A 22,929-nucleotide genomic window follows, 5' to 3' on the forward strand; every position below is an offset into this window, starting at 1 on the left:
CCTCCAGTTTCTTCCATTTTGTCGCCAATGGCAGAATCTCCACTTATAAGGTTGAATGATACTCCCTTATAAATGTGAATTACAGCCTCTTTACCAATCTGTCTGTCCATAGACACGATAGTTGCTTCTGTATCTATCTTGGCTATTGTGCTACAAAGAATTATTTGGGAATACAAATGAAATCCCGTTGTGTGTGTGTGTGTGTGTGTGTGTGTGTGTGTGTGTGTGTGTGTATGTGAGAGAGAGACTGTGTGTACGTGTATATGTGCATGTGTGTGTCTGTGTCTGTGTACGTGTGCACGTGCGTGTGTGTGTGCGCGCGCACCCAGAAGAGAGACTGCTGGGTCATATCATGACATTGTTGTTAACAATAATATTTTGGATAACATACCAAAAGTTTCCACTACAAAAGCAAAAACAAGTGGGATTCCATCAAACTAGAAAGCCTCTGAACAGCAAAGGAAACAACAATAAAAAGCAATCCACAGATTGGGAAAAAATATTTGTAAATCATGTATCTGGCAGGGGGCTAATATTCAAAATACATTAGGAGCTCATACAACTCAACAGTGAACAATACCCACTAACTAACTAAAAGAAAACTAACTAAATACATACCCAAACAACAAAAGTACTAAGGATCTGAATGGACATTCTTCTAAAGATTACCAATGGAGCCCAGCATGGTACACATCTCTCTAATCCCAGTAATTAGGGGGCTGATAAGGAGGACCACAGTTTCCAGGCCAGCCTCCGCAATTTAGGGAGACCCTCAACAATTTAATGGCACTAAATTTAAAATTTAATGGCCCTGTTCCAAAAAAGAAAAAATTTAGTAGTGCTAGTGGTGTGACACACATAAAACACTCGTCGGCTCAATCCGCAGCACCACACAAACGCCAAAAGACCTACAGACCTAGGTATGTGGAAAAGTGCTCAATACCACTAACCTCAGGGAAACGCAAATCAAAACTATAATGTCAGCATCTCACGCTCTTATGAAAGCTGTTATCAAAAAAGATCTAGAGAAAAGGGGATTCTTGAAATACCATTGGACCTAGTGTAAATTGGACGATTTTTTTTTTTAACTGAGGATCAAACCCAGGGGCATTCTACCTCTGAGCCACACCCCAGGTTTTGTTTATTTGTTTGTTTAGTTTTTGTTTTTAAACAGGGTCTCACTAGGTTCCATTGCTAAGAGCCCGAGGATTCCTAAAATGTTTAAACTGGCACTTTCATAGGACCCAGCCCTCAGTCCCTGGTTGAGTTCAGAGTCAAAGGTGGCTGACTATCTCTTTGCTGGACGCGGGCTGCTGGAGACAAAAGGCAAGGGCTCGGGTGCCGGGCTCTGGGCAGTCTTTGGGGTTCTTTGGGCCTGGCGCTCTCCCTGGGCCTGGGTGACCCGCCGGCTCCGGGAGCCAGAGCCTGGCCTCCAGGGGGCGGGCCGGGCGGCGGGGAGGAAGTCCTGAGCCGGCTGGCCGGGCTGGCCAGGCAGGGGCGGGTCCTCGGGCGGTTCCGGGTCCTGTGACCACTGCACGCAGGCGATCGGCGGCCTCTCCGAGTGTCCGCGCGTCTGGCGGCCCCGGGGCGCAGCGCAGCGGGACTTGGCGCCCATGGCGGGCGGGGGACCCGGGGACTTGGGGGCGGCGGCCGCCGCGGCGCCTGAGACCCACGAGCACCTCTTCAAGGTGCTGGTCATCGGCGAGCTGGGCGTGGGCAAGACCAGCATCATTAAGCGCTATGTCCACCAGCTCTTCTCCCAGCACTACCGGGCCACCATCGGCGTGGACTTCGCCCTCAAGGTCCTCAACTGGGACAGCAGGACGCTGGTGCGCCTGCAGCTGTGGGACATCGCGGGTAAGCCAGGCGCCCGAGTCCCTCCTGCGCCCCTGCAGGCGCTCAGCTCCTCTCTACAGCCTGGTCTCTCTCTCTCTGTCCTCGGCCTGAACTTTTGGTCTGTGTACTTCTTGAAGAAGGGAGGCAAGAGAAAAGGGAAGATGCCCTGGGAGGCGGCCAGGGGACTCACAATGACCTGGGCAGTAGTGGAGGCCTTTCAAAGCAGGGCAGGGTTAGTGCAGCCCCCAGGTCTGTCAGAGATGGAGGGGAGGCCCTCCACCCACTCCAGGGCTCTCTGTCCTCACAGGCGGCGAGGAAGCCCCACCAGCTCTTCTAAAAGTTTAAACTCACTGATCTGGAAGAGTTGGGGCGGAGCCTGGTGCAGGCCATGAAGGGGGCTCAAGCCTTTGCAGGGGCTGGCTCCTCTCCGCCAGCGGTCACTAGAGTATACTACAGTAGTGGCAGGACCCAAGCTGAACCCCAGGTTCCTTTCTTTTCAGCAAGTTTTTCCTGCACCCATTTCAGGTCTGAGCCCCACATTAGGGAGGGATTTCTCCCTCCTGACCAGCAGGAGAGGAAGTCACAAAGACTTTTCCAGAAATGTTAACTTTAACTAATGACAAGCCTATAATCTACCAGGAAGAGTCAGAGCTAGGGACAAGAAAGCCTTGGATTTGAGCCTGGTCTTTGTAAGGGAAACTTCTATGCTCCTAGCCCTCTAGGCAGGAGGCGGGTCACCCAGGTAGGCCTGGGAAAGTTTCTCTGAAGGTTTAAGCTTTTACCTCCTTCTCCAAGCCAAGGCCTGCCCTTACCCCTGGCCTTGGCCTCCCCATCCCACAAACACTGTATTGTGTCCCTGGCTCTTGCTTCCAGTTGTCACTCTGGAATGTAAGAATCATTCTCTTGGAGGAATACACTTAACTGTAATTTATGAACATCTGCCCTCTGGCTGGCTGGTGTGGCAGACAGGGTGGGGATGTGGACATTGAAAAAGAGGGAACTACTGGAAAGTTCCAGTATGGACTTGGTAGCAAAGGTTACCCTGTTCATTCACTACGGGAACTCAGTCCTCCACAGAGAACCTGACCAGGAGTGTGTTCACGGTTGGAGGGGTCTCTGTATAATTCCTACAGCCCCTCTAAGCTTTGGTTACCCAGCTGGGAGTAGAGTACCAGGAGCACATGACTACTATCTGCAAGGTAGTTCTCTCATTATTTAGAGCCTGTGATATATATGAAAATATTGAAAAATTCTAAACTTCATACTCATTTATTTAAGAGTAAATTTGTCAGCCATGTGTAGTGGTGCACGCTTGTAATCTCCGGCTGAGACTGGAGGATTGTGGTTCAAAGACAGGCTCAGCTACTTAGTGAGGCCCTTTGCAACTCAGTGAGACCCTGTTTCAAAATAAGGATTAAGCTGGGCATGGTGGCACACGGTTGTAATCCCCACGCTTGGGAGGCAGAGACAGGAGGATAGCACAGGATGGAAGCTGCTAGTGAGGCTCTCAGCAACTTAGTGAGACCCTGTTTCCAAATAAAGTATAAAATAGGTCTGAGAGTAGAGCCTGGTGATAGAAAAGCCCCTGGGTTCCACCCCTAGTACCACACACACACACACACACACACACACACAGGAATAAGAAATAGGACTGGGGTGTAGCTGGGAGGTAGAGTGCCCCTGGGTTCCATCCCTGGTACCGCAAAAAAAAAAAAAAAAAAAAAAAAAAAGTAAATTAGTAAATTTGTCTACTTCAGATAAAAGAACACATTTATCAGATCCTCAGGAAAAGAGGTAATCAGCCTTGGGTTCAGCAGTTTTTTTTTTTTTTTTCCTTTTCTTCTTCTTTTTTTTTTTTGTTACAAAAAACCAAAAGTACGTTTGAAAAGTCATCTTTTGAAGCCAAGGCTTCTTTCAAAACACTTCCTGCTGTTGCCCAGAGCATTGGTGAACGTGCTGCTGCTGCTTGATAAAGCCTTGGGTTTTAAAGGCTGCTGTACCCTGTGACCATCCTCGTCTAGGAATGACCAGTGGAGCTTTCCCACAAACAGGGTTTTAAACTCCTGCCTAGAAAGGTGGTTGACTTGGCTCATTCTTTATGTAAATTAGCGTGCGTTTAAATACTAAGTTCTGATTGAGGCCCACTTCAGGTAAATGGGTATGAATGGCTAGGTTTTTATGATGAATAGGTTTTTAAGCTTCATGGTGAAATGCTTGTTTGGAGATTTGAGAAAACCAAAGCAGGAGGGAGAGTTTCTTCTGGGCCGTCACCTATTCTCTTCCTCTCGTTCTTGAACAGACCCATATAGCCAGGATGGAGGTGCATCCCACCTTCATCATACTCTGGCAGATACCTGCAAAGGTGGGATCTCTTTGTACTTTTGCCTAAATCCAAATCTTGAGCTTTTCTGGGGGGAAAAAAAAAAGCCATTTTAAGATCTTCAAAAGGGATTTCTGTTTTTCAGCTACAGTTGTTTCAACAAGAATAGGTGGTGAGATTCCATCAGCAATTAACAAAATTAGAAGTAAACTTCTAAGGTAATTAAACTTCTTAGGTTCTTCTTAAGTAAGAGTTTCCATTTAATCATATCTAGAGCAAAAAATAACAGATTTGTGTGAAGATTTGGGGAGCTGCATCTTTGAGAGTTGGTTTGTGTATTTGAGCTACGAGTGTGTCCTACTTCATACCATTTGAATTAAGTAGGGATGATATAATGAAGGCCAAGTAAAAGCCAGTCGCAAAATCTCCCCCAAGGCAAGACATATTTGCTTCATGCAGTAATAAGAAGCTGGATCGTCCTGAATTCTCAAAGGAAAGAAATATTCCTTGATTGCAAAACAGGAGGTGGAGTCAGCCCACTGATATGACTAACCTAAGGTTTGGTGTTATTACTAGTTTCTTTTTTCTCTCTTTATTGCTGTTATTTTGGAGATTTTAGAGTTGGGCAAGGCCATAAAGAAATTATATGAATAGCCCTTATCCTGGAAAGCTTTGGCAAGTATAATAAGTAAGAAATCTTGAATGTTTTCTGCAAATATGACCAAGCATATTTGGCTAAACTCTTCAAATTAAGATCGATGGTAGCTTTCAAAGACAGACTTGAATGAATCTTTTCTCATGGCATTGAAGCCTACTAGTTTTAAAATGAGGCTATAGCTTAATACTATATTTGAATGAAAACAATAGCTGCCTCTTAAATTCATACCTGCTTGGAGACAGCTGCTCAGTGCATAACTTTAATCCACTAAGATAATAAAGTCTTTATTTAGGTTTTAAAAATAGCTGAATACATGCACATCAAATTAAGATGTAATAAGAGATGCCCCTGATACTTCTTTTAGTGCATAGTGTAGATAAAGTAGTGCCTGGGTGACCACGAATTGTAGGGTTATTGTTTATGATCAAGTATAGAATTTCCAAGACAGGCTGAATGGCTAGTCCAATTTAAATCTTATACATTTTATGTTAGACGTGATATATTGATTGAAGTGATTTGCAATTCTCTTTTGGGCCAAATTATAAATTAGGGATAATTTGCTGTGAAGTTCATGGAAATTTTACCCAAACACAAAATCATGCCTAGAAAACACTATAAATCATATAAGCTCTATTTATATGTATGTTTTGTTATTTGATTTGTGCCCTAAAGCAGAAAGTTGATCCTGAGTTTCTTCTTACATCTTGTACTTTGCTAATTATTCTATCAAGTCGTTTCCTGTCGTCTTCTTTCTTAACTCTCTTTCAACCTTCATGAGAAAGAAACAGGATTATTATCTCAGATGCTTTTTGTAAACTACTAATCTGGGATCATTAATCTTTGGTTAGCTTTTAAATAGGAGGAAGCAGTGATTTGAGGAATTAGTCTATATAATTATTCTAGTATTTTTTTCATGCACAAATACTATAGTGTTTCTTTCTTTTGTTTGATTTTTAAATTTTTATTTATATGTGAAACATATTGAAAATGGTATAAATTTAGGGAGTGCTTCGTGATCCTCTCCCCTCCTCCTGTTCCCCTTTCCTCCCTCCCAACAATGAGTGTCCAAGTTAACCATGCTATATTAATACATTTTATTATTATTTCATTTTTATTAAAAATGGTATACATTTAAACTGTGTTTGGTGTCTTCTCTTCTCCTTCCCCGGTTTCACTTCCCCCATCCCAACAATGAGTGTCCAGGTATTCAGATGTAGCTCCTCCATTAATCAACCTCAGCCTTCTTGGTCTCCTGTCCTTCCATTCTAGCTTTGCTGAGGTTTCCCCTCCATTATCTGGAGTCCCTCTGGCATCCCCACTGCTCCCTAGTTTAGAAATACTGTGCTTGGCTGATCTCACTTGATATAATGTTCTCCAAATCTTTCAATCTTTCTATCTTATAGTGAATGGCATGATTTTGTTCTTCTCTATAGCTGAATAGAATTCCATTCTGTATATTTCCCATAATCCTGCAATCCATTCATCTGTTGATGGAGACCTAGAGTTTCTTATTACTTATTGGCAGCCAGTTACATATGCGCCGGTCAAGGGCTTTTTCCTGTCTATTACGTAGGAGTGGTCTGACTCCTCTAGTCTTGCCATCCTAGTCATACTGAGGCTCAATTACTGTGCAGAATTATAAGCCACGCCTGCTGTCCCCTTTGACACCTTGAAATCTTTCTCGGTTTCTGAATTCTGAGATATCTTAGGGTGCTCCACTATGGGCTGTGTATTCACAATTGCCCAGGCAGGCACTTGGTCATCAGCTCTTATAACTGCTAGGAGAATTCTTAGAAATTATCCTGATACTGATATGCGTAGGGCCATCCCTTTTGGGAATGTTAGCATTTTCAGTTGTCCGGTTCAGCCTGTTAAGCTGAAAGATACTCAGGTTGGCAATAGAGGCAGTGAAGTGCGGGTAGGAAATTCTAAAATATCCCTTCCCTCCCAGCCATTTGAATTGAATCGCAGGGTTCTGGATACTCCATAATCTACATACAGAGATGGCTACTACAGACCAAAAAACACAGGTAGTCAGTGGCACCATATGGGAGATGGGTTCCATAACTCTGAGACAGGAAGACAATAAGCTTTTAACAGTGTAGCAAGTTTTGTTACAGTGGTGTCAAAACAGTCACACAAATTCTTTTCTAATTTTTCAAATGTTCCAAGTAACGCTAAATTAGAGCATATAACTTATAATTCATACTTACCACAATTCCTGTTTTCAATCATTTCCTTCCTATCTATCTATCTGCATATCTATCTATATATACACGTATTAAACACAGTAATTCAAAGGTAGATAGTTTTTTACTGGCTCCATCATTCTGCACACATTGTTAAAGTCTGTTTCTAAACTCTGAGCTTTTCTACAAGTAGCAAGGCTGTTTTGTTGGTTTTTGGTTGTAGCATACACCTTGGAAAAGCAAAGCAGTAAGTGTAAATGTTGGTTTGGACTGCTGTAAAGCCTCATTGACTTAACCTGGAAGCCATGTATTACTCCGGGGATACAGTGTTATTTCTAAATATATTTCAGGAGAAATTATATCCATTATATATAATGGCATAGCAACCATTTATTTTTTGTAAGATTTCAATATGGAATTTTTTGTGATATTCATTCTGTTTCAAAAGGTATCCAGGACTTTGTTTTTATTCAGGAAGGATGAGGCCAAAGATCAGAAGCCTTTGAAAAGAGAGTTGGTTACTGACACAGTTCGGTAACACCATTGCCAAGCAGAGCCACAGGAAGAAGCACTAGAGACAGTCACCAGACAGAACAAACATGAATCCTAGACTAGAGGTTTTCAGTGGTCTTCAAATGTAGGAATGAGTGAGGAAGGGTTTGCAAATTGAGCGAGTTTGGGATTGGACAGTTTGAATAAGTTCAGTGTTCTCTGAGATGTTAGGTTGTTCTTCTTTGTCTGATACCTGTTCCTGGTATTATCTGGGCAAAGAGATAATGTTTAGTCTTCAGGAACATGATCAAAGAAGACTGATGGGTAACATAAGATTTTAGGATTGATTGGCTTGCATTTCAGAGATATGCATGCAGATAAGTGGATTTAAAATTTTTTTTATTGGTACATTGTACTCATACATCTTAATGGGGTACAAGATGGTGGAGACATACATGCACACATCACCCACTTAGTCCTCCCCCAATTCCCACCCCATTTCCTCCCCCTCCCTCATCCCCATGTTTGTTTTAGTGATTGACTTTGATATGTTTGTTAAAGTACATCATGTGCATTAGAGAGTTTCCCTCTTTCCCCCTCCCATCCCCTCATGTCATCTTATTTGCTCATCTATAGAATCTCCTTCTTCATCTAGAGTTTCTCCTATGACCCATTTCTTCCTAGATTTCCCATATTAGAGAGAGCATCCAATTTATTATTTTTGTGACTGACTAAAGTGGTTTGCTAGCTCTAAAACCTAGCTAACTCTGAGAGGGAAAGTTCCTCTCCAGGCCTGCGAGCCCCCAAGTATCAGCAAATTATAAAATACAGAAAATTAAAAATGAATTAATATATATTCCTTAGCACTTTCTAAAATAGATTGTGAAGTGAGAAAAGTGCTCTTTTGCGGACGGAAAATGTGAAGGTCTTACATTTGTAGCTCAGTAATAGCATAAGCTTAAAATAGTGATGATTTCACACTTAATCAACACAAGTTACAGAGAGTAAGCTAAGTGAAGAGTTTACACTGCATTATCATGGATAGAGAGATCTTCTCTTGGAAGGTGAGAAAAGTACAGCCATACACATGCGAGAAGGCTTCGGGAGGGGGAGTCAGAAGCCCAAGGAAAGGTGCTGTAGAGTTCTGTTCAATCGTATTTTCAAAAGTGTTATGTACTTCTTGATAGAATAGGCTTGGCATAGGGCCTTTTCATTCTTTTTTTTTTTTTAGACTAAACCATAACTGTCTGGAAAAATAAGTGGATCACAAAGGTTTAGTTTAAGGATGTCTGTTGGTCTTTCTAACTGACATGTGATCTACATTCTCTTCTTCCTCATTATTTTCACTCCCTCCTATCCACTCATTTTTCTTAAGCATCTTCTGCAGTGGCTTTAATTATTTCTAGAAGTTGTTATATCAGGGTTCTTAGTGTGATTATGTGGAGCGTCTTCCATCAGAATCACCCGAGGTACTTACGACACAGATTCTTCAGCATCAACTGTATCCGTTGATTTGACTTCATCTCATCAGTGTGCATATGCATCCTATCTTAGCTGGAGAGGAGTTCTTTTTCTCACAAGGAAGTCTGGTTGGATAGTCCAAGACTGATGAGAAGTACCATTAAATCATCATGGGCAGAGGCCAGCTTTTCATCCCCCAGCTATCCCTGGGTCATATTCTTGGTCTCTGTGGCCCAATCAGATGGGCACATCCCGCTGCTTAGGCTTATTATATACTAGACACCTGGCCTCATCAAATAAAATTCTGTGAGGGGAAATTGGGATAGGTAAATAGTAATCCTTCATAACTACCGAGTCACTACACTGTAGGAGGACTCCCCTAGCCTGCAAGCCTGCCTGTTGCCTGTTTCCTAGTTATACTTCCTAGAAGTGAGATGAGGAGGTTCCCTTTGAGCCCAGTACACAGATATAGGAGTAAGTTATAGGACACAGACACAATGCCTTTTAGCCTGTTGAATACATGTATTTCAAAAGGAAAGAGCCTACGTGGGCACAGTACTGAGAAGGCTGAGACAGGAGGATCATAGGTTCAAAACCAGTTTCAGAAGTTTAGGGAGGCCCTCAGGAACTGGGGGTATTTCTCAGAGGTACAATCCCTCTGGGTTCAGCCTCTAATGAGAAAGAAAAGAAAAGAAGAGAAGAGAAAAGAGAAAGGAAGGAAGGGAGGGAGAAAGAAAGAAAGAAAGAAAGAAAGAAAGAAAGAAAGAAAGAAAGAAAGGCCCCAGTATTTTTGTGTGTTGGGAGAGGGTGCTGGGGATTGAATGCAGGGGCATTCTACCTTCAAGCTACACCCCCAGCCCTATCTTATTTTTTATTTGGAAACAGGCTTTCACTAAGTTGCTGAGAGCCACTCCACTAAGTTTGAAGCTGGCTTCAAACCTTTGATCCTGCTGTCTTAGCCTCCCAAGTTCTGAGATCATAGGCTCGTGCCAACGGACCTACCTGTCTAATATCTTGAACCATTAAAACTATTGAGTTTGGACACAAGTCAGTACACTATTTCGATATGGGTAAATAAGTATCTTCTTATAATTTATGATTAGAGGTAGCTTATTGGAAATACTTCATTTCTGAAATATGCAATGAGATTTAAAGATTTTTCTTTTAACATCTTTCCATTTCGAAACTGTGTAGTAATATATAGCTTGAATAGTAATGTATAGCTTGGTAATTATCAGCAGATGGGGAAAAGGTGTTTGTACTTGGAAAACTAAACACCATTTCATCATAGAACTTAACTTGTGAAATTTATATTTTGAATTTCAAATAATATTAAAAGAGACATTTATACTGTATGTCAAATGGGAGCATGAAGGAAAAATAGAGAGGGAGACCTTACAAAACTAAACAAAAGCGGTGACAAGAATCCAAGACAGTGTCTCTGACTTGTATTTCTGATAACAGCAGAATTTAGTGCTTCCTTTTTTAAATCCAAAGGGAAATACTTTCATCTTAAGATTTTCATTAGCATTAATGAGGTAAGGCAAATAATTTTGAGTAGTTTTTAACAGGAATACATATTCTTGGAAATACGACTTTTGGTGTTTCAAGTCCTTTGCAACGTCATGAGTGTTGGGGGCCTCCAGATATTAGGATTTTTAAACCTTTCCCAGCACGCGCACTTTAAGGTTCACTCAGTCACATGTGTAAAAGGTTGTATGAATTTTTAAATATCTTTTAAGCCTATATGACTGGCACTGTGCTCTTTTTCTCCTTTTTAGTGCCAACATGTCAAATTACAATCAAGATTTCTTCCTTTAGAGAAGGAAGTAGCTCATTGTTTAAGGGTCAAAACATTTTGAGAGTCACTGGCGATGTGCTGTCTCTATGCCAGGGGTAATGTGGATGACAAAGACTGTCCCCAGTTTTAGAGTGACTAACACACTCTTCAGGAGATAGTCTTCCCTCAGCTACTGAGGGAACAGCATCGTGTCACACATAAAAGGGGATGTGACATTTAGTAGCACTATGTTCCCTTTAAGTCACTTTGGGCTTCTAGTACCGTCAAGAATTTTTTTGGTCACATGGGCCATAGGCCCATGCAGAGATGTCTACTCCTGTAAATGACTGGATAAAAGATAGCACAGTAGATAGCAAGTCAACCAAAGAAATTCAAATAATTTTATCTTCAGAGGCCTTATTCTCTCATCATAAAATAAGAGAGCTTGGACTAGATGATTTGGGGTACCTCCTCGTTAGCATTAGTATTGACTGTGCTAGCACTGTTCAAGGAAGATGGTGTTCCTAGAGTTCTCCCTGAACTAATCTGAGTGTATTCAACAAAACTACTAAGAAGAATACCCGAGGCTCTGTTCTATTTCCAGTCTGCTTCAAACTTCAGCTCTACATACTGGCACTCCTCTGAAACAAAACTTATATTTCAGAAGTACAGATTTCCTAAACTACTCAGCCCTTAGCACTCCATCAGGACTCAACCCAGAACATTTAGTATGGCAGAAATTGCTTGCATTTTCATAGTGTCTGTTCTATTTTTTTTTTTTTTTTTTTTTGGTGGTACTGGGGTTCCTGGAAACCCTTCTTCTTCTGGGCTACACTCCCAGACACCTATTTTTTATATTTCTATTTGTAAACAGTGTCTCAAGCCAGAGAGGCTGGCTTCGAACCTGCGTGATCCTCCTGTCTCCACCTCCCAAGCGCGGGGATTACAAGGGTGCACCACCACGCCCTGCTGATTATTTTTGAAATGTTCTTACTTGGGAATCTTGAAGTTCTTTATGCATTTATTTTCGGTACAAATCATTTTCAGAGACATGATTTACATTTTATCTGTCGTATATTTTTCTTTTTATGCTCTTAATTGTGTAATTGACACTTTTTTGATTTGATATATAGTGTGGCTATTTAAATAAAAGCAGTTTCTGATATTAGTGTTTCTGAGAGTTTCAGATTCTAGCCTTTGGATATCAGGAAAATTGATTAACATTTCTAAACCGCAAAGTCCTTTTTTATTTATTTATTTATTTTTTTGGAAACCCTTCTACCTTCGGGCTACACTCCCAGACCTATTTTTATACTTTTTTTAAATTTGGAAACAGGGTCTCTTAAGCCAGCGCGGCTGGCTTTGAACCTGCACGATCCTCCTGTCTCTGCCTTCCAAGCGCGGGGATTACAAGTGTGTGCCACCACGCCTGGCTGCAGGGTCCTCTTTAAAGCTTCTTGTCACAGGTACTTTGATTTGCCTCATGATTTATCAGAAAACATACATGAGTGAATTTTTATATCACTTAGTATGATTTATAAAAATTAATTGGCATTTATAAGTGGCTTTAAAAAGTAATAGCTAATAAAGTTCCATATTTCTTTGTAACATTTGAATATTTATATTCTTTACGTATTTGCCAGTCTATCTTCTTTTCTAAATTAAAAGGATGGTCCAAAGGAATGCTTAATTTTAAATTACAATTACCTTAAAATTTTAATCCTTTGATATTTCTTACTCTAAGAAATTTTAAATGAAATTAAACTTAATTTAATTAAAATTTTCTTAAAATTTTAATCCTTTGGTCTTTTTTACTCTAAGACTATCTTAATGAGACTATTCTTTTCACCATAGTCCTTTCATTTTTAATCATTAAAACTCATAAAAATCGAAGTATTTGGGATACTACTTTATTAGAAATTGTAGTCTGAATAGCTTAAAAGCATTTAGGTAATTCTTTTGCAGAATAGTGACACTGATTTTGAATCAATATTACTATTGAGTTGGAATATCCTAAGTGAACATGTCATATATGATTATTACAGGTAGGTTTATGAAAAATGGTACCATTGCTAACTTTTTATATATGTGGGCTTTATGATAAAATGAACTATCTGATTGACTGATTAGATTTATTTGACCAGCAAAATATAATAGTTTCACATGTGATCCTTTAGTCTTTAGACTATAATAATACCACTTCAGATAAACCCACATAAGAAGTTTTCATAAACAATGAGTTAAAAGTTTATTTATATAAGCTTGACGATTGTCATATTCTTCCACTGTTTTGTAAAGTAATGTATAAATATGTATTATGGCATGTAAAGTCTATAGGAGAGAATATTTTTTAAGTTGGAGTTGCTTTGCATTTGTTCAAATAAAATGTAAATTCAATATGTATCAATGGAATGTAGATAAAGTGTGTTTCTCATCATGTGTTTGAACAGGAAAGTATTATGTCTTTATCATAAATCACAGTTATAAATCTTACATCCACATTGATTACTATTAATTCCTTCCCCTAATCTAGAGAGTAATTTAACACCTGAAGTTACGAGCTTTGGAAGTTCAGAATCCTAATTCTGTAGCTTTTAGGCAGTCAGAAAGTCTGTATTCTAGTCATATCTTCTTTAATCAATATCCTTCTGATCTGGACCGAGCATCCTTTTGCCTGTCTTTTTATCTCTCAGATGAAGGAAAACATCGTCCTATGTGAAAGATTAGTATGCTAGCAGATAGTGAGAGAATGTTTTGTAATCCTGTCTGTGTGCATAGACAGCACTATATGAAGGAGCAGAATTTACCCAAAGTATTTTAACATAAGTTAAATTATTTTAAAAGAACACTGATATTCAAAGTATTCGGCAACTGATTCTTGTAATAGTCACACAACCAGTTGTACCATGTCTTGTTCTGAAACTAGGTCTTCTACGTCTGCTTCTTAGAGGAGAGCAGTTTTGCATATTGAGTCAATAGTGGATATAGGCTAGAGACATGAAGGAAAGATGAGCACGTGAGCTACGTAATCTCCTGTCATGTTTTAATCTTTTTGACTAACATTTTACCACTGTACTTAATCTCCTTCCTGCATGCTTATTATCTCTTCCTCTATGCCCAGCTTGAGTTTTTTTTCACAAGTGTGCCTCTCTTCCTAGACCAAGGGGAGAGGAGGAAGAAATTAAATTACCATCATATTGATGTTTATGGCATATGGGTTGTCCATACACAGAACATAAAACAAGTTAATTGTATGTTCAAGCTAATCATCAGCCACTTCTGTTTCAGAGGTCATGGTTCCATGTCTGTGTCCTTAAACTCACTCGCTTATGTTGCTGTGAAACAAGAGATATTTGTTTATAGTATTATTCTTAGGACCAATGGAGCCACATCTAAATACTGCTCTGTGAGAATTACAGGTGTTTAATCTTTTGTATATTTATTTCTAGGGCAGGAGCGGTTTGGCAACATGACCCGAGTATACTACAAAGAAGCTGTTGGTGCTTTTGTGGTCTTTGATATATCAAGGGCTTCCACATTCGAGGCAGTTTTAAAGTGGAAAAGTGATCTGGATAGTAAAGTTCAGCTTCCCAATGGCAGCCCTATTCCTGCTGTTCTTCTAGCTAATAAATGTGACCAGAAGAGGGATACTAGCCAGAGCCTTACTCAGATGGATCAGTTCTGCAAAGACCATGGCTTCTCTGGATGGTTTGAAACCTCTGCCAAGGTGAGATCTGCTTTGCTGATGAATCCACTCTTCTTACTCCTTGTCATTCTGGGCTTAACTGTAAAATATTTAGATGCGTTTCTGTGAGGAGAGTTTGAAACCCAGGTAAAGGAGAGCATGGGTATGTCATAGCTTCCATGATTCTGCAGCAAAAATATTTTCGAAATTTACTAATGAGGAAGTGAGTAAAAGGGCAGATTTTGCATTCAAATAAAAAAGAGTTGTTATTTAGAGAAAAATTCAAGTGCTCTTGTCTGTGGGTTTGTGTACTTTAACTGAGGTACCTATCATGTTGCTCATATGAATTGGGAATAAGGTGTATTGTCAAATACAAGCATTTTGACTTTTACAAAAGGCTTAAAGAAATATAGGGGAGATCTATGTCTCATGCAGAATGAAAGAAGACATTGAATGGTCAGCAAGAGGATTTATTCAGAAGGTGTTTGAAAAGTTTCTGATTAAATGTATGTGAAAGATTGGAACAAGAGAAAAATGTGGACATTTATGACATGCTTCTTCATTAACAGTAGAGTGGATTTTTTTTCTTCCATCATTAGGAGCAGGAAAAAACATTATTTTGAGACCAAAATCCTTAAGGTGGATTTTGAACAGCTTAGCTCCTAAATATACATGAAAGCAAAGGTAAAAAAAAAATATTCAAAGTAGTTGAGGTTTATGTGCACTGAGAATTTCAATTAGAGGGTAAGTAATCATTGGATTTATAATAAAATGTTGACCTGTTTAGGCAATTTGATGATGATAAACATTACATCATAAATTTGTATATTTTGAGGGATCCTAGGGGTTGAATGCAGGGGCATTCTACTTCTGAGCTACACCCCAAGTCCATTTTGTTTCATTTTAAACAAGGCTTCACTAAGTTGCCGAGGTTGACCTGAACTTGCGATCCTTCTATTTCAGCCCCTCCCAAGTACTGGGATTACAAGCATGTGCCACAATATGTGGCTTACCTTTGTATATTCTTTATATAAGAGCAGTTTGTAGTATGTGCTGTGCACATTGTGTGTGTGTGTGTGTGTGTGTGTGTGTGTGTGTGTGTGTGTGTGTGTGTATCATTGTTCTTCCAAATCAGCTCCCTCATTGTGGAGACTGGATACTGAGTTACTTTTAGTTCACTAGAAACCTCCCCTCACAGGGGAGGATTACTTGATGCCAGCGGGGGCAGCATGATGGAAACAGTTGTTAAGAGGTGGCGCCACAGGGCAACCTCAGCATGGTGAGTGATAACGGATAAAAGAATGTCTCCTGGAAGCAGACATGAATACTCCTAAGCTTCAGGCTATTTGATGGGGTAAATATAGCATCTTACTCCATTTCAGTTTCACAAATAAATATTTGTCCTATAAGAAAGATGAATACCATGGTGGTGCTTAAGCGCTTAGCCCAGCAGGAAGGAGGGCTTCTCAGAAAGAAAGGCTTCCAGGAAAGCGAAAGCCCTTTTCAGGGCTGGGCTTCTCTCGGCTCTGCGTGTCTGTTGAGTGTTTTGCCTTAACTTCTTGGCTTCATCGGAAAAAAAAAAGCAGCAGTATCTATAAATGTTTATGGAAGCATGTAAGTTGAGTATTTTTTTTTATATTGCAGTAAAATCCCACTTTGGGTTTTATTTGAATTAATCTTTCAGATAAATTCAAATTCTCTCTTGAGATCTACATAGAAGATTCATAAATGGTGATATGACTTGTAATTTGAGACTATGTAGTGATCGGTTTTATTATGTTTATAGACAAAATTACACATACATGTGAGAGAGTCAAAGTTTCAGGTCTGTTCTGGACTTCTGTACAATTATAATAGAAATGGCTTTAACAGAATTTCTGTATGGTGAACGAGGAATCTTGCAAGAGTCTAACAGTAATATAAATTGTGTTAGTAATATAAGTTGTGTAATATAAATATAAGCTAAAAGTCCTAAGTGTCACTAAGTATAATTCTGAGCTGGGAAGCAATGTCATATGAGATTTTTACTTGAATCCCAGTGATCTGGGTTCTAATAGGAATATAGCCAAAAGACAATTTTGAAGTCATGGGTTTCATTCCTTCCCCTTTATGGCAAATAATGGACTTCTAATGTGAAACTTGGTGATTAGTTTCACTGCAATATGGGAAGCTCTGTTTCTAAACAAGTGTGACTAAATGCATCTAGGCAATTGTATATTGTTAAAATGGGGATGGAAGAACAGAATGATGCTTGGACTTCCAAAGACTCATGCTTTTTTGTTACAGCTGCTGAGATGTGCTGTGTTCTACCATCACCATTTTAATTTTTGAGCCAACTCATGCTTGTATTAGAGGCAATACTTAAAACTGTTGGTGTTGTAAAAGAAACCTGAATAGATAGCACAACACTTCAAGGTTTTCTACTGTCTGAGGAAGGTGATACTTTTAAAGGCTGAGGCTACAGTGAATCTATTGTGTTTGATTCAATGGAAGATAACAACATAAACACTTTTTTTTGGTGGTACTGGGGTTCCTATTAGGATATTATATATATATATATATATATATATATATATATATATATATATATATATTTTTTTTTTTTTTTTTTTTTTTTTAATTTGGAAACAGGGTCTCTTAAACCAGCGAGGCTGTCTCCGAACCAGCACAATCCTCCTTTCTCCACCTCCCAAGCATGGGGATTACAAGCATGTGCCACCACGCCTGGCATAAACATTTGATTTACGATAAAAATAGATCTATTTCTATGTGTATTTGTAAGCATATACACACATTTTTAAATGAAGATTAGCAGAGAAGTAGCTATAGATATGAATGTGTGTGTGTGTGTGTGTGTGTGTGTGTGTGTGTGTGTGTGTGTAATTTCCTAGCTCTATCCCCTGAAAGGCCTTGAAAGCAATGATACCATAAGATGAATGACCTTCACTAGTCCTCGGATTTTGTTTTCTCAAATAAGTTTTCTGGGGAAAGCCGTGAGGATCCGTGGATAAATGACTGACTCACATTGGCTGGGAGGACTAGAAAGTTAAAACGTGCCAAGTTATTCTGTGGTGCCAGAAACTGAAGAAGCATTTGCCAAATGATGGAGACCCATCACAGAGGCACGGGCACCTGTGTATAGGAGTTCTAGAAATCTAACACAATTGGAGCCACAAAATAAGTTACTGTTGTGGTGGGCTTAACCCAGAAAAGGCAGTAATAATCTATGGTGTACGTAAACAAATGTTAAATATATAGAGAAGAGAATCTTTCCCTAACAGCAGAATTTCAACTACTATAGAAAAAAGGATGTAAATTTAAAAAATCACCTTTAAACACCACAGTAATTATGCTAGGGAGGAATTGACAGATCTAAAGTTAGTGAGGAAAAGTACAGTGAGTGTATTTTTACATATCTGTACTGACAAAGTAGTAACAGGAAGCAGTAACTTTAGGAGAGAAGTCCAGCAGTACAGCTTCCTTGTGTCTTCTGGTATTCTGAGAAGAAGTGCAAACCCCTGTCTTGTCTCGTCCAAGAATGTAAAACTTGGATGGAACGAAAGAGAAATATCAAGCAGACCCAGATTGGGGGATATTATCTGGCTGGCATCAAGAATAAGGAACTGTCCCGGATTAAAGAGACCAGAGAGACAGTCCAGCAAAATACAGCTCATGATGCTGCATCAAATACAGGGCCTTGCGTTATATGTTTTCTATTATACGTGGAAGCTAGAGAGAAAATTGAAAGCGAAAGAGACTTCAGATAAGACCAAAAGAACAGGGGAAGGGGCTGTGGGAGGGAGGTGGAAAGGGGAAAGGGAGGCTTGAGGAAGGAAACGGTCCAAATCATCTGATGTTCATATACAAAGGTACTGCTACCAATCTCACTAATCCGAGTGGGGGAGGAGACAGCAGTGTGGCGTGGAGGGAAATATACCAGCTGATGTGTGCATGTATGAAGGTATCACTTAGAGTTTCACTAGGATGCGTAATTACAGTGTGCCAGTAAAATAACAAAAAACGGGATAAAACCTTGAGATAATCTGGTGCAATTTAGATAAGGTTGATCGATTAATGTTGGCAGAATACGATTCCCTAATGTTCTGACCCAGGAGTTTTACGGTAGATATCTAAGCTGTTAGTTTTTAAGGATTATGGGGAAAAGGTATCTAGGAAATCTTATTATTTTTGCAGTGTTTTACAAAATCTGAAATTATTTTAAAAAGTAAGCATAGAACTTTCTATGTGTGGCTTATTTTGGGTTCTATGACAACATAAAAATCAGACACAGAAGTGCTGTGGTAGCTAATGAGATGTCCTTAATGGGGATTGCATCCACAAGATCGTCTCAGACTCATTTGTTCATGGCAACTAAAAGCGATCATTTGTGCTCATGGTGCAACGTGATGTATTTAACATATTTTGATGTGATTTGAGCCCTTTCTCATTTTTCTTTAAAAGAATCCTGACTACGCAAATTACATATTGGATGTGAGTTGGCTCTGGAATGGACACCGCGGGCTCCTGTGTCAGAATCTGTCTGAGTGCAGTAGCGTACAGGAGTGGGGCACTTAGGAAGGTGACTGGGTACCAAAGGCTCAGATCTCAACACTGGATTAAGGCACCGATGGATTCATCATAGGAATGGACTGTTGGAGGTGCTGGAAACTACAGGAGGCTGGCCTCCTTGGAGGAGGCAGTTTACTTGGAGTGTGCCTGGAAGGGTTATCTTGTCCCTGGCCTTTTCTTCCCTCTCTGTTTCTTGGCTGCCACAAGTTGAGTGACTCTCCTCCTGACACTCTGCTGCCACCACGTCCTGCCTCACTGCAGGCCCAGAGCAACAAGCCAGCTGACCGTGGACTGACACCTCCAAAACCATGATCAAAAAAACCCTTCCCTGCCGGGCGTGATGGCGCAGGCTTAGAATCCCCGCGCTTGGGAGGCGGAGACAGGAGGATCGCGCAGGTTCGAAGCCAGCCGCACTGGCTTAAGAGACCCTGTTTCCAAAAATAAAATATAAAATAGGTCTGGGAGTGTAGCCCGGAGGTAGAAGGGCTTCCAGGAACCCCAGTACCACCAAAAAAAAAAAAAAATCCTTTCCTGCTTTAAGCTGATTTTTGCAGGTTTTCATCACAGCAACACAAATCTAGCACAATATCACAGGGTGTGGATTTGCTAGTCAGAGTGCTTTTGCCTACCTACTTGGCAGCCCAGGCAGGATGGTACATTTTCCACTATTAATATAGCTCATAGAATCTCAGTGGCAAAAGTTTAAAACAAGAATACAGAAAAGGATGTCCATGGTAAAAAGAGAGGGTTCTTTCCATAGCCCACGACCCAGGATCATTGAACTCTTTGTAGACAGTTACTTGAGTATTAGAGAAGACATAGTTGGTGTAATTACGGTGCCTCTGACAAACCTTCCTGCTCACCTACTATGCTTAATGTTTTCTTCTATGAACAGATCCTAGCTAGCACTGCTTCTGTTCTTTGCTTCTGTATTACAGGATAACATAAACATAGACGAAGCCGCCCGGTTTCTAGTGGAGAACATTCTTGTGAATCAACAAAGGTTTCCAAGTGAAGAAAATGATGAGGACATAATTAAAATGGATCAGAAGACCAAAATAGAAGAGCGCAGATCTCAGTGCTGCTGATGGAGCTTCTACTTGTCCTGTGCCCGCCCCAGCCCTGAGAAAAATGGTCACAGGTGACGCTCTGCCCTGTGACTCTCCCCACAGGTACACTCACAGGGCACAGTTGCACATTCAAGAACAGAACACCTGGAGAATTGCCCTTGCTAGTGGCTCTGGGATGTAATAGGTGACCCCTACCTAAGCGGTTGTTGCTGCCAAGATGTGGAGGACAATGTTTCCATCCTTTTAACATCTTTGTACAGTCTTCCAAATTGTAGCTTTTAGTGTAAGCACTGGGGTGGTAATAAAACTTCTCTGATGGTGTTCCATCATTCGGATTTTGTTCCTGCCCCTGGATCCCATCTTTGCTTTCCAATAAGGTTTTTAGAATCTGTTAGCCACAAAGGCTTGAAGTTCCTGTTTGGCAATTCTCTTGTCTATTCAAAACACTGGCACATCACATGAAAGTAAGTATGATTTCACCAGTCATGGAAGGTGTGGCATGTAATCACATCCCTCTCAGGCACATTGAGATGCCATTCCTAATTGCTCAGAAGTACCTGTGCCACACCTGTATCGTGGCCATTTCCTTCTGGAACTGTTTGCTACCACTTGGAAACAATATAAATGAACACTTCTTCTTTTCTCTGCTGGTTCCTTCTCTCCCCTCCTCTGTGTGTTTCTGTTTCTCACAAAGGGCCTTTTTGACATTACTGTTGGAATTCTAACTGGAGCTAATGTTTTCAAATCTATAATGGTAATGGTCAAGAAGATATTTTTTAAAGTACATACAATTAGACACAAGTTTCTACAGTGTAAATTGTGAAAGAAACTAGGTCATGTATAGTTTTATATAATGTTTAGGAAATTTATAGTATAATGCGTGAGGCACTAAAGGCAGATTCACAATATTTGTATTACCATTTGCCCCAATGAGAAAAAAAGAATAAATATTTTAACTAAAGCCTGTGTCCTTAATTAATGTATGTCTAAGAAGATGACTTTTGCCTTAGAAAACTTCATATCTGTTCACTTTTTACTGTTTTATTAGGAACTTAATTATATTTTGTGAAAGTTTTAAATTAATTAATTCAAATAATTTTAAGGGGTTTCATATCATAATCCAAAGCTATTGCAAAATATGATACTGATCAAGTTGGTCATATATATTAAATAAACTTCGTGGGAAAGATCCATAAATTTGTTGAGAACAGGGGGGAAAAAACTAACACAGAAGTCCACATGCACAGAAAGGTGTTTTCTGTGAATAAATGAAAATTGCCATCGGCCATGAAATGTAGCTCTCTTATTAAAGCTAAGCCTTGCTTAAAAGTTATAATATGTTTTCTATGTACAATGTTAAACTTTATAAGTTTTTTATATTCCACATCTCATAGGGATGTATAAAATGCTAATATAACAAAACTCAAATGTTAGAAATATCAAGCTTATTCTAAATAGCTATTTAAGGAGACAAGTATATTTGGACTTTTCTTTTTACACATGTTAATGTTAATTTTTACAATAACTTATTAGGTTTAAATTAATTTAGCTATGGTTTCAAAATCAGGAATTATTGTATTTTCTTTGCCCATCTTTAAATTTTTATTAATTTAAGGAAATTTTAAGAATGGACGGTAGTACCTTGCATAGCTCATTTTTATGAGCCTTCAAGATTTTTTATTCCAGTTTGAGATAGTTTATCATTTTTAACATTATAATTTAAAAATAAAACCGAAGATAGATACACATGCATTAGTTTGGCAGTATAGTTTCCATTCTTTTAGGTAGATATCCAGAAACAGTATTGCTTAATCATATGGTAGGTTCATTCCCATTCTTCTGAGGATCCTCCATACTGTTTTCTAAAGCAGTAATATCAAAGTCAATCACTAAGCCAAACATGAAGTAGGAGAGAGGAGGAGGAAATGGGGGTGGGGATTGGGGAAGGGCTAAATTTGTGATGTGTGCTTGTATGCCCCTATCAACTTGCAATAGTTGATATCAACTTATCAGTAGTCCTAAATTATTGCCACTTTTTTGTGATATGAACATAGAACTAGAATTCAGTGTAAACTAAGAAAGATCTCAAAGCAAATAAGGGAATACTTTGGTTCCCTTAATTATTTTTTTAGTACTGGGAATTAAACTTAGGGACTCTCTTTCAATGAGCTACATCCCATAACATTTTACTTTCTATTATTTTTTTTATTTTATTGGTACACTACAGTCTCACATCATAATGTGGATCATGTTGACAATGGCATATATTCACATAGTACTTGGTGCCTTTTTCATTTTAATTTTAGTGATTTGAGTTGATTTATTCTCATTCATTCCCTCTCTCTCTCTCTCTCTCTCTCTCTCTCTCTCTCTCTCTCTCTCTCGGTTAGGTTGTCCAGGGCTTTGTCAATCTATTAATCTTTTCAAAGAGCTAGCTTTATGTTCTGTGATCCTTTGTATTTTTTTATTCTCTATTTCATTTATTTCTGTTCTGATTTTAATTCTTTCCTCCCTTCTCTGGATTTGGGATTAGACTGTTGCAGTTTTTCTAGGTCTTTGAGATGTGTCATTAGGTGATTTACATGCGACTCTCTGATCTTCTTATGTGGGTATTCAATGCTATAAACTTTCCTTTTAACATCACCTTCAAAGTGTCTCATAGATTTTGGTATGTTGTATCTCTATTTTCATTTAATTTCAGGAATTTCTTTATTTCTCCCCTTATTTCTGATCTTACCCACTCCTCATTCAATAGTGTATCATTCAATCTTCATGTATTTAAATAGTTTCTTTTGGTCTTCTGTTGATTTCAACTATCTTCCCATTGTGATTTGAAAAGGTGCAGGGAATTATATTACATCTTTTGAAT

The 22,929-nt window shown here is 39.4% G+C and overlaps 1 protein-coding gene across 1 annotated transcript; it reads left to right on the plus strand.

Moving 5' to 3' along the window:
- Positions 1-1,613: 1,613 nt before the first annotated feature.
- On the plus strand, positions 1,614-20,078 carry RAB32 (RAB32, member RAS oncogene family; the record flags this gene model as incomplete). The annotated part of the gene is made up of 3 exons (XM_080700336.1): positions 1,614-1,857; positions 14,186-14,463; positions 19,929-20,078. 3 exons carry the CDS (start codon positions 1,614-1,616, stop codon positions 20,076-20,078), a joined length of 672 nt encoding a protein of 223 aa, XP_080556462.1.
- Positions 20,079-22,929: the final 2,851 nt, after the last annotated feature.

Source organism: Muscardinus avellanarius (genome assembly GCF_963383645.1).
Source record: "Muscardinus avellanarius genome assembly, chromosome: 8".
Classification (NCBI taxonomy): Eukaryota; Metazoa; Chordata; class Mammalia; order Rodentia; family Gliridae; genus Muscardinus; species Muscardinus avellanarius.